General features: G+C 32.4%; 2 protein-coding genes across 5 annotated transcripts; both read left to right on the forward strand.

Annotated features, from left to right (window-relative positions):
* Window positions 1-3,080: 3,080 nt before the first annotated feature.
* LOC104096323 (probably inactive leucine-rich repeat receptor-like protein kinase At5g48380) lies at window positions 3,081-8,214 on the forward strand. 4 transcript variants are annotated; one of them, XM_070191697.1, is made up of 5 exons: window positions 3,081-4,057; window positions 4,215-5,172; window positions 6,304-6,372; window positions 6,877-6,988; window positions 7,184-8,214. In XM_070191697.1, the coding sequence occupies exons 1-2, from the start codon at window positions 3,161-3,163 to the stop codon at window positions 5,070-5,072; spliced, it is 1,755 nt and encodes a 584-aa protein (XP_070047798.1). In that variant the 5' UTR covers window positions 3,081-3,160; the 3' UTR covers window positions 5,073-5,172; window positions 6,304-6,372; window positions 6,877-6,988; window positions 7,184-8,214. The 4 variants fall into 4 exon arrangements, with proteins under 4 accessions (XP_070047798.1, XP_070047797.1, XP_033512108.1 ...); XM_070191696.1 differs by having other exon boundaries at window positions 4,215-6,372; XM_033656217.2 differs by having other exon boundaries at window positions 6,304-6,988.
* Window positions 6,087-7,624, forward strand: LOC138903368 (probably inactive leucine-rich repeat receptor-like protein kinase At5g48380). Its single transcript, XM_070191335.1, has 3 exons — window positions 6,087-6,504; window positions 6,591-6,988; window positions 7,184-7,624. The coding sequence occupies exons 1-3, from the start codon at window positions 6,087-6,089 to the stop codon at window positions 7,622-7,624; spliced, it is 1,257 nt and encodes a 418-aa protein (XP_070047436.1).
* Window positions 8,215-13,127: the final 4,913 nt, after the last annotated feature.

A 13,127-nucleotide genomic window follows, 5' to 3' on the forward strand; every position in this document is an offset into this window, starting at 1 on the left:
AGGGTAAACACGCTTTTGAGAGAAAATATATCTCAAAATAAGCTGATTTTTGCAGCTTGGCCAAACAGGCTATAAGACTGTTGAGGTCCTAAAATCTGGTAGGATCAGCTTAGGTACTACAAAGGTATGTGTTTAGAATTGAGTGCTGGTGAATTTTATTTTTTTATGCCTTTTTAATTAGTGATATTTTTTGTAGCACAGGCCAAGGTTTGAGTTTTCTCTTCAAAGAACAAACTTTGTTGACTTCCTGCAAATTGCTGATATGAGAACTAGAAGATGAAGGGAATTATGCAAAAAATCAAAAAGAAAAATCATCATCGTATGCTATTAAATGAAAATGCTAATGTGTTACTTGGTTGTAATCTGACTCACTCTATAACGAATTTTCTATCTCTCAAGTAGTTCACCTTTTTAAGTAGGATTGACACAATAAAAACTATAACAATCATTGTTAATTCCACGATAATATGTCTTGTTACAAGTATCTATCTAATTGATAGTATTTGCAGAAAATTCAACTCCCAAATTCAGAGTATCACTTTATTACATAAATTAAGACGAATTCAGTTTTTAGCTATTGAGTTAAGGAAAAGTCAAAACTCCTCAACTCCACTTAAAGGTACCCATAACCCATTTGATGTTGAGTTGTGGCCGTTCATTTTGAAGGAGGAAGCAGTCAACACACTCAATAATTTGGGATAGTTTACTAAGTTAGACGGAGCCACGATTTCAAGTTTATGAGTTCGGAATTCTAAGCGGTTTAAGCTATTGGGTTCTAAATTAATAATTTAGATATATTCAATAAATCTTTTAAGACAAATACAGGGTTCGAACCAAAGCTACTGGGTTCTGTCGAACCCAGTACGAGCACTCTAGCTCCGCCCCTGAAGCTAACGTTTGGATATAAATTTAGTTGAAACTTGAAAAAATAATTTTTTAAGTTGTGTTTGAAAAATAATTTTTGAAAGTTTAAAGATGTGTTTGGACACGCGTTTTATTTGGAAAAATGTTGAAATTTTGTGAGTGGGAAAAAAGTTTCGCTCAAAAACTCCCCTAAACTAATTTTTGGGAACTCTAAAAGTTTATCCAATTTTTTTTCAAAAGCTTATCATATTCCATGAGCAATATATTCAAAAGATATTTGATAAAATTTTATCAAAATTTATGACCATGCTAAGATGATCGACGAAATGGATAATTGTACTACCTTTTGTTACGACTCATATTAATATATATAATATTTTCTTTCCGGCCAAGAAAAAAAAAGACTTAGAGGATGTTTGGATGGGCTTAAAAGCTGGTCAAACTAGCTTTTAAATATTTTTTTATTTTCTGGATTGTTTGGCAAAAAGAAAGCTGCTAAAAAAAAAAGCTAAAAAATGCTTAAAAATGCCAAAAGCAACAAATTGGCTGACCCCAACTTTTTCGATTTTGGCTTAAAAGCCATTTTGGGTTTGACCAATAAAATTACTTTCTTGTCCATTATAAGTTTTCATAATACCAAAATTACCCTTAGTTAAAGAAACACTAAAACATCGTACTTCTCCTATTTTCTTCACTTCTGAAAAGAGCCCCTCCTCTTCTTTCTTCTTCCTCTCTGTTTCATCTTCATTTTTCTGCATTTTTCCTCAAGCATTTCAGTGGAAATCAATCCTTGTTGTAAGTTCTTCTCAAAGAGAAATTTCTTCCTAAAAAATGAGATTCTTTCAAGTTTCACATAGAGAAGTTTCTTCTATATATTTGTCCGCATATAAGTCAATGGTTACCATACCAGAAAAGTAAATACCACGGAGGAAGATAGAAAAATCATTTTCTTGCAGACAATCTGGCATAAAATGAAAGGAGCATTATAACATTTTATTCTATCAGCAAACATACAATTACAACAGAATTAAGGTTGCATACTGGATCGGTTTCTACTGTTTTTCCAAGAAGAGGAGCTAATGCCATAATGAGCTTCCTTCAACTTTCAATGGATGTAACTGCATCTTTAATCTGTAAGAGTAAATGGACAAAAAGGGAAAGAAGAATTCAACAAAATAATTTGGTATTTTAAAATAGGTTTGAGACTTTTATGCAAGTTTACTTGATTGAAAGTGGTGAAAAATGAGCATTCAAGAATTATATTTATAAAAATTATCTAAAGTAATCAATTAAATTACTATTAAATTAAAATATAAATTATTTTTTATTTGCATTAATTCAGAATTAAATATATTGTAGTAAAGAGATCCTTTATAACGTTAACAACTTTAAGGATATTTTTGTCTTTTTAACAGAAAAAGTACTTATCAACACTTGTTTACCAAACACTTCAACAGTTTTTTTTTAAGTTTCATCACTTTTATCCAAACAGGTAACTGTTTATTTATAAAATAAGTTTGAGCACTTAATAGTTGCTTTTAAGCATTTGTGCTTAAAAGTCACTTTTTTTAAGTGCCACTTTTTTTAAGTCAATCCAACGGGCTCTTAAAACTCTTATATCTTGCTCATTTTCTCTTTATAAACTGTTTATTCTTATTTAGTGAAATTCTTTAATTTGCTTTATAATCTCCAAAAGTGCCATTTCCATTTTTATTTGATTAGTCAATATCCTAATTTCCACATGTTTAAAACATATACACCGGGGGTTGTTTGGTACGAGGAATATGACAGGATAAGATGTGAGATTAAATTTATACCGTATTTAATTAGTGGTATAAATTTATACCTTCAACCAAATACGGTATAAATTTAATCCCAGACTTAATCATCTTATCCCACATTATCCCATTAAACTAGAGATTATTTTATTCCACTCTCATACTTAATCATCTTATCTCATATTATCCCATTAAACTTGAGATTATTTTATCCTACTCCCATGTAATATAAATTAGTCATCAGATTATAATCCCAGGATTATAATATCGGAATAATTTAGTATGCACTTTTAGAACATCAATGATCAAACCTTAAAAGTCAACAATCATCAATAAATAAAGACAAATTGAAGTTGCTTCAGTAACCTACAAGGAAGTTGACTGCTTTGCCTGACTAGTTTGACCCCACTTCAACAATAAGTATAATATTTGAAGTATAAATCATTCTTCAGAGATGTTTTCATTGCTGATATCTATTTTTTCTTTATTTCAAGATTTAGCAGGAAGTCTTTCAATATATGGAGAAAACCAACTTTAGAACAAGATCTTTCTTTTTCATCTGCACATTTCTTGGATTTCTATTGATATTACTTAGCAAAATTTCTGTCTGTAGTGCTGCAGAAAATGATTTTTATTGCTTGAAATCAATAAAAGATTCATTACAAGACCCTTTCAATAATTTGGGCAGTTGGGATTTCAACAATGTTACAGAAGGCTTCATCTGCCGTTTTTCAGGAATTAATTGCTGGCATGATAATGAGAATAAGGTACTGAGCATCACACTTTCAAACTATGGATTAATTGGTGAGTTTCCTCGAGGCGTTCGAAATTGTACAAGTTTGACTAATTTAGATCTTTCAGGCAACAAGTTGTATGGAAATATCCCTTCTGATATTTCAGTGATACTTGATTATGTGGTAATACTTGATCTATCATATAACACATTTTCTGGCAATATACCACCTGATATAGCTAATTGTACCTACCTTAACTTTCTGGGGTTGGACAATAATAATTTAGAAGGTGAAATTCCAAGTAGAATAGGCTCTTTACTTCGCCTTCGGACATTCAGTGTAGCCAACAATTACTTGACTGGGGCAGTGCCGTCGTTTGTTAATGAACAAATCACAGCTAAAAGTTTTGAAAACAATCCAGAGTTTTGTGGGAAGCCTTTGAAAGGATGTGAGAATTCTTGGATATGGAAACATATCGATCGTGCTTCGTTTATCAAAGCGTTTGTGGTTGGTTGGGTACTTTTCTTTACGTTGGCTTTAGTCCTTCGCTTATTTCAATTTCCAAGCAAGGTTATCAACAAGATAGTCTCATTCAACAAATGGAAACTGAGGGTAAAGGAACATTTAACTTCAGGAAGTGATTTACCAGGTGAAGAGGACTTAAGCAGCAGCAACCACAAGGTAAAGATCCTGCTAATTTCCAGCTTTTTCCCTGCATTAGTTAAGTGGCATTTTTTTTCTAGCGTCACATATAGACTGCCACTTTACATTTCCAGTAAGTTTTTCTATGTTCTGTTCTATTCTGTATGTTCCAATGATTTAACTGGCTGCTTTACAGATATTAAGGCTGCAGAAGTTTGTTACTAGAATGAGTTTTGGGGAGCTGGAAAAAGCAACTTCTGGGTTTAGTGAAAACCATTTAGTAGGAAATGGAATGTTGGGCAAAGTGTACAAAGCAATACTTCCAAATGGCTGGACACTTGCCATCAAGAAGCTCAATGAATGGGAGAATTTGGAGGACGAGTTTGTCTCTGAGATAACAACTCTCGGTGGCCTGGGACATCGGAACCTATTGCCTCTTATAGGTTTCTGTGCTGAAAAAGAAAACAGATTTCTTGTTTACAAATATATGCCTAATGGAAGTCTTCATGAATGGCTGCACTCGAACGAAGAAAAGGCCAAGATTTTGGACTTCCCTCTTAGAGTTAAAATGGCACTTGGGATAGCAAAAGGCCTTGCTTGGCTTCATCATGGGTACGAATTACACGTTACACACGGGAGCATAAGCACACGATGTATCTTGCTAGATCAAAATTTTGAACCTAAAATATCCAATTTTTGGGAAGCCAAGTTTTGGAGTAAGAATGACACTGCATTAAGTTGGAGTCTTTTCCCAGTAGCTGAATATTCTGGTTTAGGTTCTTACAAGCAAGACATTTACTGCTTTGGTGTTGTGCTTCTCGAGCTTGTAACTGGGAAGGAACCACATGAACTGACCAGCTCGAGAAATCTATTTGATCATTCGCCTTGTCTACTTGATGCAGATAGAGATTTGCTTGGAAAAGGAGTCGACGATTTAATCCTCCAATTTCTTGAATTAGCTTGTACCTGTGTGAAGTTCTTTCCTAATGAAAGGCCAACAATGCTGGAAGTGTATGACACATTGAGGACAGTTTCTCAGGGCCGAACAGACTGAATACGAATTATACCCTTATCAACTGATATTTCAAGTCTATATGACTAGTGCTGAGGAGACAAAGTAAGAGCACACTAAATTAAACCATGAAAGCCATTATGTAAGTCTGTACATTAATAGCTTCTATTGCAATTGTAATTTCTAAGAATCTGTATATACTCTATAATATTGGAAAAGAATATGGATTGCATTTTTAGTTTCTGAAAGAATAGAAGACTGATCCTGCATTGGCTTAGTTAAAATTTTATATGCATTTTTCTGAGACTCGTCTTCTGAAACTGTCGTCGAGCTGTTTTTCAGAATATTAGCATTCTAATATTGGATTCTGGGGTGAATTGTTACTTTCGAATAGTTGAGAACTAACTGAAGATTCCCAAAATTTGGTATAGGCAATCACCTAGAGTAAATGCTGAAACCAGTTGTTATTAGGTCAGTTATGGTTGTGATTCAAAATTGATAAAGTATGAAACATAAACCTATAGACAATCTAATATAATTGCATATTTAAAAATCTAACAAATGTATATATCTCTTTTCAGACCATAACCATGATATTCAAATCCAACTTCAACTCCTGATCCCCCTGCTGTCTCAATCTAAAGATGATCAGTAACATATAGATGCTTACTACATTGATTCATTAATTCTGTACTAATTAAAGTCATTGCAATTATATTTCTGAAATTTGTTTCTGTTATTACAAGTTTTAGTGAGTCAAGATGACTACCTACTACAGACAGAAGATTAAGGTCATTATAAGGATAGTAAACATGTAATAATGCCTAGGATATCTCCTAGATTTAAGCCAGGAGAATAAGGAATCATCAATAAATAAAGACAAAATTGAAGTCTTTTTCCAAGTTTGCTTCCGTATACTGCAATGAAGTTGAGTTCTTGGCCCAGCTAGTTTGACCCCGTTGCTATAATAAGCATAATCACTCTTTTGGAAAGATCTTCTGTGCTGATATATCCGTCCTATTTAATTCAAGATTTAGCAGGAGGATTATCAAAGTGATGGATAAAACAAATTTCAAAACAAGCCCTTTCATTTTCATCAGTATCTCTCTTGGCTTTCAATTAACATTACTTGCCAGATTTTGTGTCTGCAATGCTGCAGAGAGTGATATTTATTGCTTGAAATCAATAAAAGATTCATTACAAGACCCTTACAATTACTTGGACTCTTGGGATTTCACCAATGCTACCGAAGGCTTCATCTGTCGTTTTACAGGAATTCAATGCTGGCATCCTAATGAGAATAAGGTACTGAATGTCGCGCTTTCAAGCATGGATTTGCAGGGTGAGTTTTCTCGTGGCATTCGAAATTGTACAAGCTCGACTGGTTTAGATCTTTATGGCAACAACTTGTATGGAACCATACCATTTGATATTTCAGTAATACTTGAACATGTTACAACACTTGATCTCTCAAGTAACCGATTTTCTGGCATATACCGCCTGATATAGCTAATTGTGCCTACCTTAATGTTCTGAGGTTGGACAACAATAATCTAGAAGGTGAAATTCCAAGCAGAATAGGCCTTTTGCTTTGCCTTAAGACATTTAGTGTAGCCAACAATAATTTGACCGGTTTAGTGCCATCATTTGTTAGCGAACAAATCACAGCTGATAGTTTTGCAAACAATCCAGGGCTTTGTGGTAAGCCCTTAAATGGATGTGAGGATTCTGAGGATTCTTGGATATGGAAACATATCGATTGTTCCTCATTCATCACAGCGTTTGTGGTCGGTTGGGTATTTTTCTCTACATCAGTTTTAGTTCTTTGCTTATTTCAATTTCCTAGCAAGGCAATCAACAAGATAGTCTCATTCAACAAATGGAAGCTGAGGTCAAAGGAACATTCAAGTCCAGGAAGTGATTCACCTAGTGAAGAAGAATTAAGTAGCCAACAGAAGGTAAACATATTGCTAAATTTTCAGCTTTTCCCCTGCATTTTTATGTTATAATTTTTTGTTTTGCTACAATTCTAGATTAGTTATAGTCCTTGCAAATCTGTCATGCAATTCTTTATTCGAGATGAATAAACACGATAGATGTAAGGTTTTCAAGTTTCTGTGTTTGTTCCAATGATTCAACTCACTATTTTACAGATATTAAGGCTGGAGAAGTTTGTCACTAGAATGAGTTTCAAGGAGTTGGCAATAACAACTTCTGATTTTTGTGAAGACTATTTAGTAGGAAATGGAATGCTGGGGAAAGTGTACAAAGCAATTCTTCCAAATGGCTGGCCACTTGCCATCAAGAAGCTCAATGAATGGGAGAATTTGGAGGACGAGTTCGTGTGTGAGATAACAACTCTCGGTGGCCTGAGACATCGGAACCTATTGCCTCTTATAGGTTTCTGCGCTGAAAAGGAAAAAAGACTTCTTGTTTACAAATACATGCATAGTGGAAATCTTCATGAATGGCTGCACTCAACCGAATATACGGCCCATATTTTGGACTTCCCTCTTAGACTTAAAATTGCACTTGGGATAGCAAAAGGCCTGGTTTGGCTTCATCATGGGTATGAATTACATGTCACACACTGAAACATAAGCACACGGTGTATCTTGCTAGATAGAAATTTTGAACCAAAAATATCCAACTTTTGGGAAGCGAAATTCTGGAGTAAGAATGACAACTGCATTAAGTTGGAGTCTTTTCCCAGCAGCTGAATATTCAAATTTAGGTTGTTATAAGCAAGATATCTACTGCTTTGGTGTGATGCTTCTTGAGCTGGTTACTGGGAAGGAACCACATGAATTGACCAGCTCAAGAAATCTATTTGATCGCTCTCCTTGTATACTTGATGCAGATAGAGATTTGCTTGGAAAAGGAATCAACGATTTGATCCTCCAATTTCTAGAGTTAGCTTGTGACTGTGTGAAGTTCTTTCCTAATGAAAGGCCAACAATGTTGGAAGTGTATATGACACACTGAGGTCAATTTCTCAGGGTCGAAAGGACTTGCTACGAAGACAGAGTAGAAGTGCACTAGATTAAACTATGAAAGCCATAAGTCTGTACAGTAATAGCTTCTGTTGCAACTGTAATGTTATACTCTACAATGTTGGAAAACCATATTGATTGCATGTTTCTAAAAGAAGCTCAGCAGACTGATGCTGCATTGCATTGTCTTAGTTTGAATTTTATAGGCATTCTTCTGAGAATTATCTTCTGAAATTAGCCTCGAGCAGTTTCTTTCTATTAAACTATAACCATGATATTAGTTCAAAACCAACTGCAACCCCTTGATTCCCCTGCTTTCTCTATCTAAACTTGATCAATTAATATCTAAATGCTTACTACATTGACTCTATTCATTCTGTACTAACTTAAAGTCATATTGCGATTAGATTTTGAAACTTGTTTCTGTAGAATAAGGTTTAGTGAGCCAAATTCACTATTTACTACTGACAATTTGAGGAAGATTATGGTCATTATTAGGATAGTAAACATGGAAGAATGCATTAAGCTAGTGATTATGTTTGTGGCTGATATCAAACAGCCACTCCATTTTTATTTTGAAGGTGGGAACCGAATTAATGGATGTCAACTCCGTGTGATCATAAGTCACAGGTTTGAGCCGCGGAAGCAGCTATTAATGCGTTAGGGCTAGGCTGTGCGGCCCTTCCTTTGTGAACTTTGTGCACCGGGCTGTCCATGGATTTCGGGTACCCAATTGGTTTAAATACAAGAAAGGATATCTAGCAAATGAAGTCATATTCAATTGGTGACTGCATCTTATTTCAGTTGAACTAAAAGGTGCACTTTTTGATGTACCTGGTCTCCTATTTTGGTTAAGCTTATTAAGCAACTTGAAGCCGTTATTTGCATCTGTGTTGTCCCTTTTAGCATGTTTTGGAAGGAAGTCCAAGACCTTTGGACTTTATGACTTTAACGTGTTTTATTTTTCCTCCCAATTGTAACTTGACGTTTTCAACATATGTTATTAAGGGGTATCAAAATATATAAAAATAAATACATCAGAAAATTAAGGGGGGTCAACACATAGAATATATATATAATTTTTTTTACCTACCTACACAATGTATTTTTCTCGCTTGTAAGGTGGCTCCGCCACGGTTCCCAGCCACCTTAAATTTTGTCAGTCCAACAAATTCCATAAGGTACAGGTCAAATATTCAGATCTAAGTTGCATAAGATATATTTCATCAATATATCAATGGAAGTCCGATGAAGAACAGAGAATAAAAGTAGCTAGTTTTGGTTAAAAAATCTTCTGCCAAATATAAAAAAAATTAGAATCAGAATTTACCAATATTTGGGTTAGAATATCAGACTTATATATTATGAAAACTAAAATTACTTGTTTTTATATGTTTAATTCAAGATGGTTTTAAAAAAATATACAATCCCAATACACAAACTGTAAAAAGAAACTTTTGGTAAATTCTTATTTTAATTCTACTGTTTAAGAAATATTGTTTAGTAGTAGATCCTAGAAAATAGATATAGAGATATGCCGATAACTAATTCTCCGTTATTCCCTAGTGGTGCAGCCCCCACGTTGCATGTCATGAATGCACGCAGCCGCTATTCTCTCATTTTTACAAATTTGATTAGACTATACAACTACAATAGGGTAGAAAGCATTTTATAGTGTTGCATTTAATTTGTTTAATCTCATAGCAGAAAAGATTCTGGTAAGTAGCGGTTCCTTTTAATAGACATTTTGCTGTGCAAATTCGAATTAATCGAGACCCTATATTGGTGCGCCGAAACCTAGTGCACTACTAAAAATCTGCTAAAAACCGACCAACTATTTCCGACCAACGTTGGTCGGTCAAAAAAAGCGACCAAAAACCGTCCAGGTTGGACGGAAACTGGGAAAAAAATTTATATTTTTTTAAAACTAAATACCGACCAACGTTGGTCGGTAAATTGGTCAACGAATTGACCCAGCTGGTCAGACAAGAAATTTTTGGATCCAATTTTTTAAATTTTAATAATTATTTTATTATTTAAAATATTTTATAATATTTAAGAATTTATATTTAAAATTACCGACCAACGTTGGTCGGTTAATGTAGGGGAAACATTTACCGACCAACTTTGGTCGGTAATTGTTATTTTCTGCAAAATAACCGACCAAAGTTGGTCAGTTATTACGTCAACATTGATCAAACTTTCGAATTACTTTTATATTTACTATCTAAATAATATAAATGTAATTCGTTAACACTTTTGTAATACAAATAATGAATACACTAACATATACTATATATAACATGCTATTTGTAAATTGATTCATCGACTTATAACTTACTTAGATGCATCAATGAATATTAAAAACAAAACGTTTGACCTATATCGACTAATAGTAAAAATAAAACGTCTCGACTTATATCGATTAATCTAGCTATGCCTTGCATTATTAGTGATGAATGAATGAAAAATAAAAGAATTAATACTAAACATCTTTGATATATATATATATATATATATATATATATATATATATATATATGGATCACAAATTAAATAAACGAAAGAAGCTATTAGTATTAAGTAAACGAGTTAAATTAATAGGTCAAACATGGTCAAATTTTAACAAGCTATATATATACACACTAACATATACTATAACAAGCTATATATATAGTTAAAGTATTACAGTGAAGTGTGTTTTAGAACACAAAGCGCTAGGACCACAGAGTCGGGTTCTTTTAGGGATAGACTTGGGAAGATACTAATTAGTATATATACTTTATCATCAAATATATCTATTTGTAAATTGATTCATCGACTTATAACTTACTTAGATGTATCGATTAATATTAATCGATGATCCATCAAAACGTCTCGACCTATGTATCGATTAATCTATGTCATGCATTATTAGTGATGAACGAATGAAAAAAGAAGTTATTAGCATCAATTACAATATAGTGTATGTGTGTGTGTGAGAAATTACTCACATACTTAATTATAACTTAGAAAATTTACTTAGATAGATGCTATTATAATTTATTAAAATTAAATAGTTAATATAATTATTTATAAAGATTATGCTTATAGTTTATAATTATTTATAATAATTGCATAGTTAAATAAAATAAATTCTTGTAGTTTATAATATTTTAAGAAAAAAAACACAAAAAAAAGAATTTAAATTTTTTTTTTTAAAAACCGACCAAAGTTGGTCGGTTTTTGGTCAAACGGTCAACACTTAATATACCGGCCAAAATTACCGATCAACTTTGGTCGGTAATTCTGAAATCAGAGAATTGAAAAACGGGGAAAACCCCCATTTCTCTGAAATTTTCCCCTCTCCTTCTCTATTTCCCTCACATAAATCTCATTCCCCACCCCATGTTGCCACCGCCCAGCCCTCGCCGTCGCCGCGCCGTCGCCGTCGCCGCGCCGTCGCCGGCCTCCCCCTCGTCGCCACCGCCCAGCCCTCGCTGTCGCCGCGCCGTCGCCGTCGCCGCTGCCACTGCCACTGCCGCCCCTCTCCTTCTCCATCTCCTAAAAATTCTAGGTTTGAATTACAATCCATTTATTTATTATTTCTAGATTTTGTTAATTAGTTATGAATTAGTTTCAATTGATTAGTGTTTTAATTATTTGAACATTGCATTTTATTGAGGATTAGGGTTTAGGTATTGTTTTAATTAGTTTTGTTAATTAGTTTTATTAACTAATTAGTTTTGTTAATTAGTCAATTAGTTATGAATTAGTTTAGTTTAGGGTATGGGTTAAATTTCTTTAGTTTAGTTAGTTTATGTTTAAACTCATAGGATATGAATTGAAATTTTAGTTTTTAGGATTTGTTCTTGTAAATTGAACTTTTAGGATATGAATTGAACTTTTAGGATATAAATTGGTGTAATTAGGAAAAAATAATTATCTTGAATTAACTAAAAAAGATATAATTAATTTATAATTGTAGAATAAATTAATTTGTTCTTGTGAATCGAACTTTTAGGGTATGGGTTGAATTTCTTTAGTTTAGTTAGTTTATGTTTAAACTCGTAGGATATGAATTGAAATTTTAGTTTTTAGGATTTTATCTTGTGAATTGAACTTTTAGGATATGAATTGAACTTTTAAGATATGAATTGGACCTTTTGGATATGAATTGAAATTTTAGGATATAAATTGGTGTAATTAGGAAAAAATAATTATCTTGAATTAACTAAAAAAGATATAATTAATTTATAATTGTAGAATAAATTAATTTATTCTTGTGAATCGAACTTTTAGGGTATGGGTTGAATTTCTTTAGTTTAGTTAGTTTATGTTTAAACTCGTAGGATATGAATTGAAATTTTAGTTTTTAGGATTTGTTCTTGTGAATTGAACTTTTAGGATATGAATTGAACTTTTAAGATATGAATTGGACCTTTTGGATATGAATTGAACTTTTAGGATATAAATTGGTGTAATTAGAAAAAAATAATTATCTTGAATTAACTAAAAAAGATATAATTAATTTATAATTGTAGAATAAATTAATTTGTTCTTGTGAATCGAACTTTTAGGGTATGGGTTGAATTTCTTTAGTTTAGTTAGTTTATGTTTAAACTCGTAGGATATGAATTGAAATTTTAGTTTTTAGGATTTGTTCTTGTGAATTGAACTTTTAGGATATGAATTGAACTTTTAAGATATGAATTGGACCTTTTGGATATGAATTGAACTTTTAGGATATAAATTGGTGTAATTAGGAAAAAATAATTATCTTGAATTAACTAAAAAAGATATAATTAATTTATAATTGTAGAATAAATTAATTTGTTCTTGTGAATCGAACTTTTAGGGTATGGGTTGAATTTCTTTAGTTTAGTTAGTTTATGTTTAAACTCGTAGGATATGAATTGAAATTTTAGTTTTTAGGATTTTATCTTGTGAATTGAACTTTTAGGATATGAATTGAACTTTTAAGATATGAATTGGACCTTTTGGATATGAATTGAAATTTTAGGATATAAATTGGTGTAATTAGGAAAAAATAATTATCTTGAATTAACTAAAAAAGATATAATTAATTTATAATTGTAGAATAAATTAATTTATTCTTGTGAAT

Source organism: Nicotiana tomentosiformis, chromosome 12 (genome assembly GCF_000390325.3).
Source record: "Nicotiana tomentosiformis chromosome 12, ASM39032v3, whole genome shotgun sequence".
NCBI classification, from domain to species: Eukaryota; Viridiplantae; Streptophyta; class Magnoliopsida; order Solanales; family Solanaceae; genus Nicotiana; species Nicotiana tomentosiformis.

Coding starts and splice junctions, on each gene's coding strand:
- LOC138903368 (XM_070191335.1), top strand. CDS start 6,087: ATGGATAAAACAAATTTCAAAACAAGCCCTTTCATTTTCATCAGTATC. Junction 6,505..6,590: donor TACAACACTTGATCTCTCAA/GTAACCGATTTT, acceptor ATAATCTAGAAG/GTGAAATTCCAAGCAGAATA. Junction 6,989..7,183: donor AATTAAGTAGCCAACAGAAG/GTAAACATATTG, acceptor ACTATTTTACAG/ATATTAAGGCTGGAGAAGTT.
- LOC104096323 (XM_070191695.1), top strand. CDS start 3,161: ATGGAGAAAACCAACTTTAGAACAAGATCTTTCTTTTTCATCTGCACA. Junction 4,058..4,214: donor TAAGCAGCAGCAACCACAAG/GTAAAGATCCTG, acceptor GCTGCTTTACAG/ATATTAAGGCTGCAGAAGTT.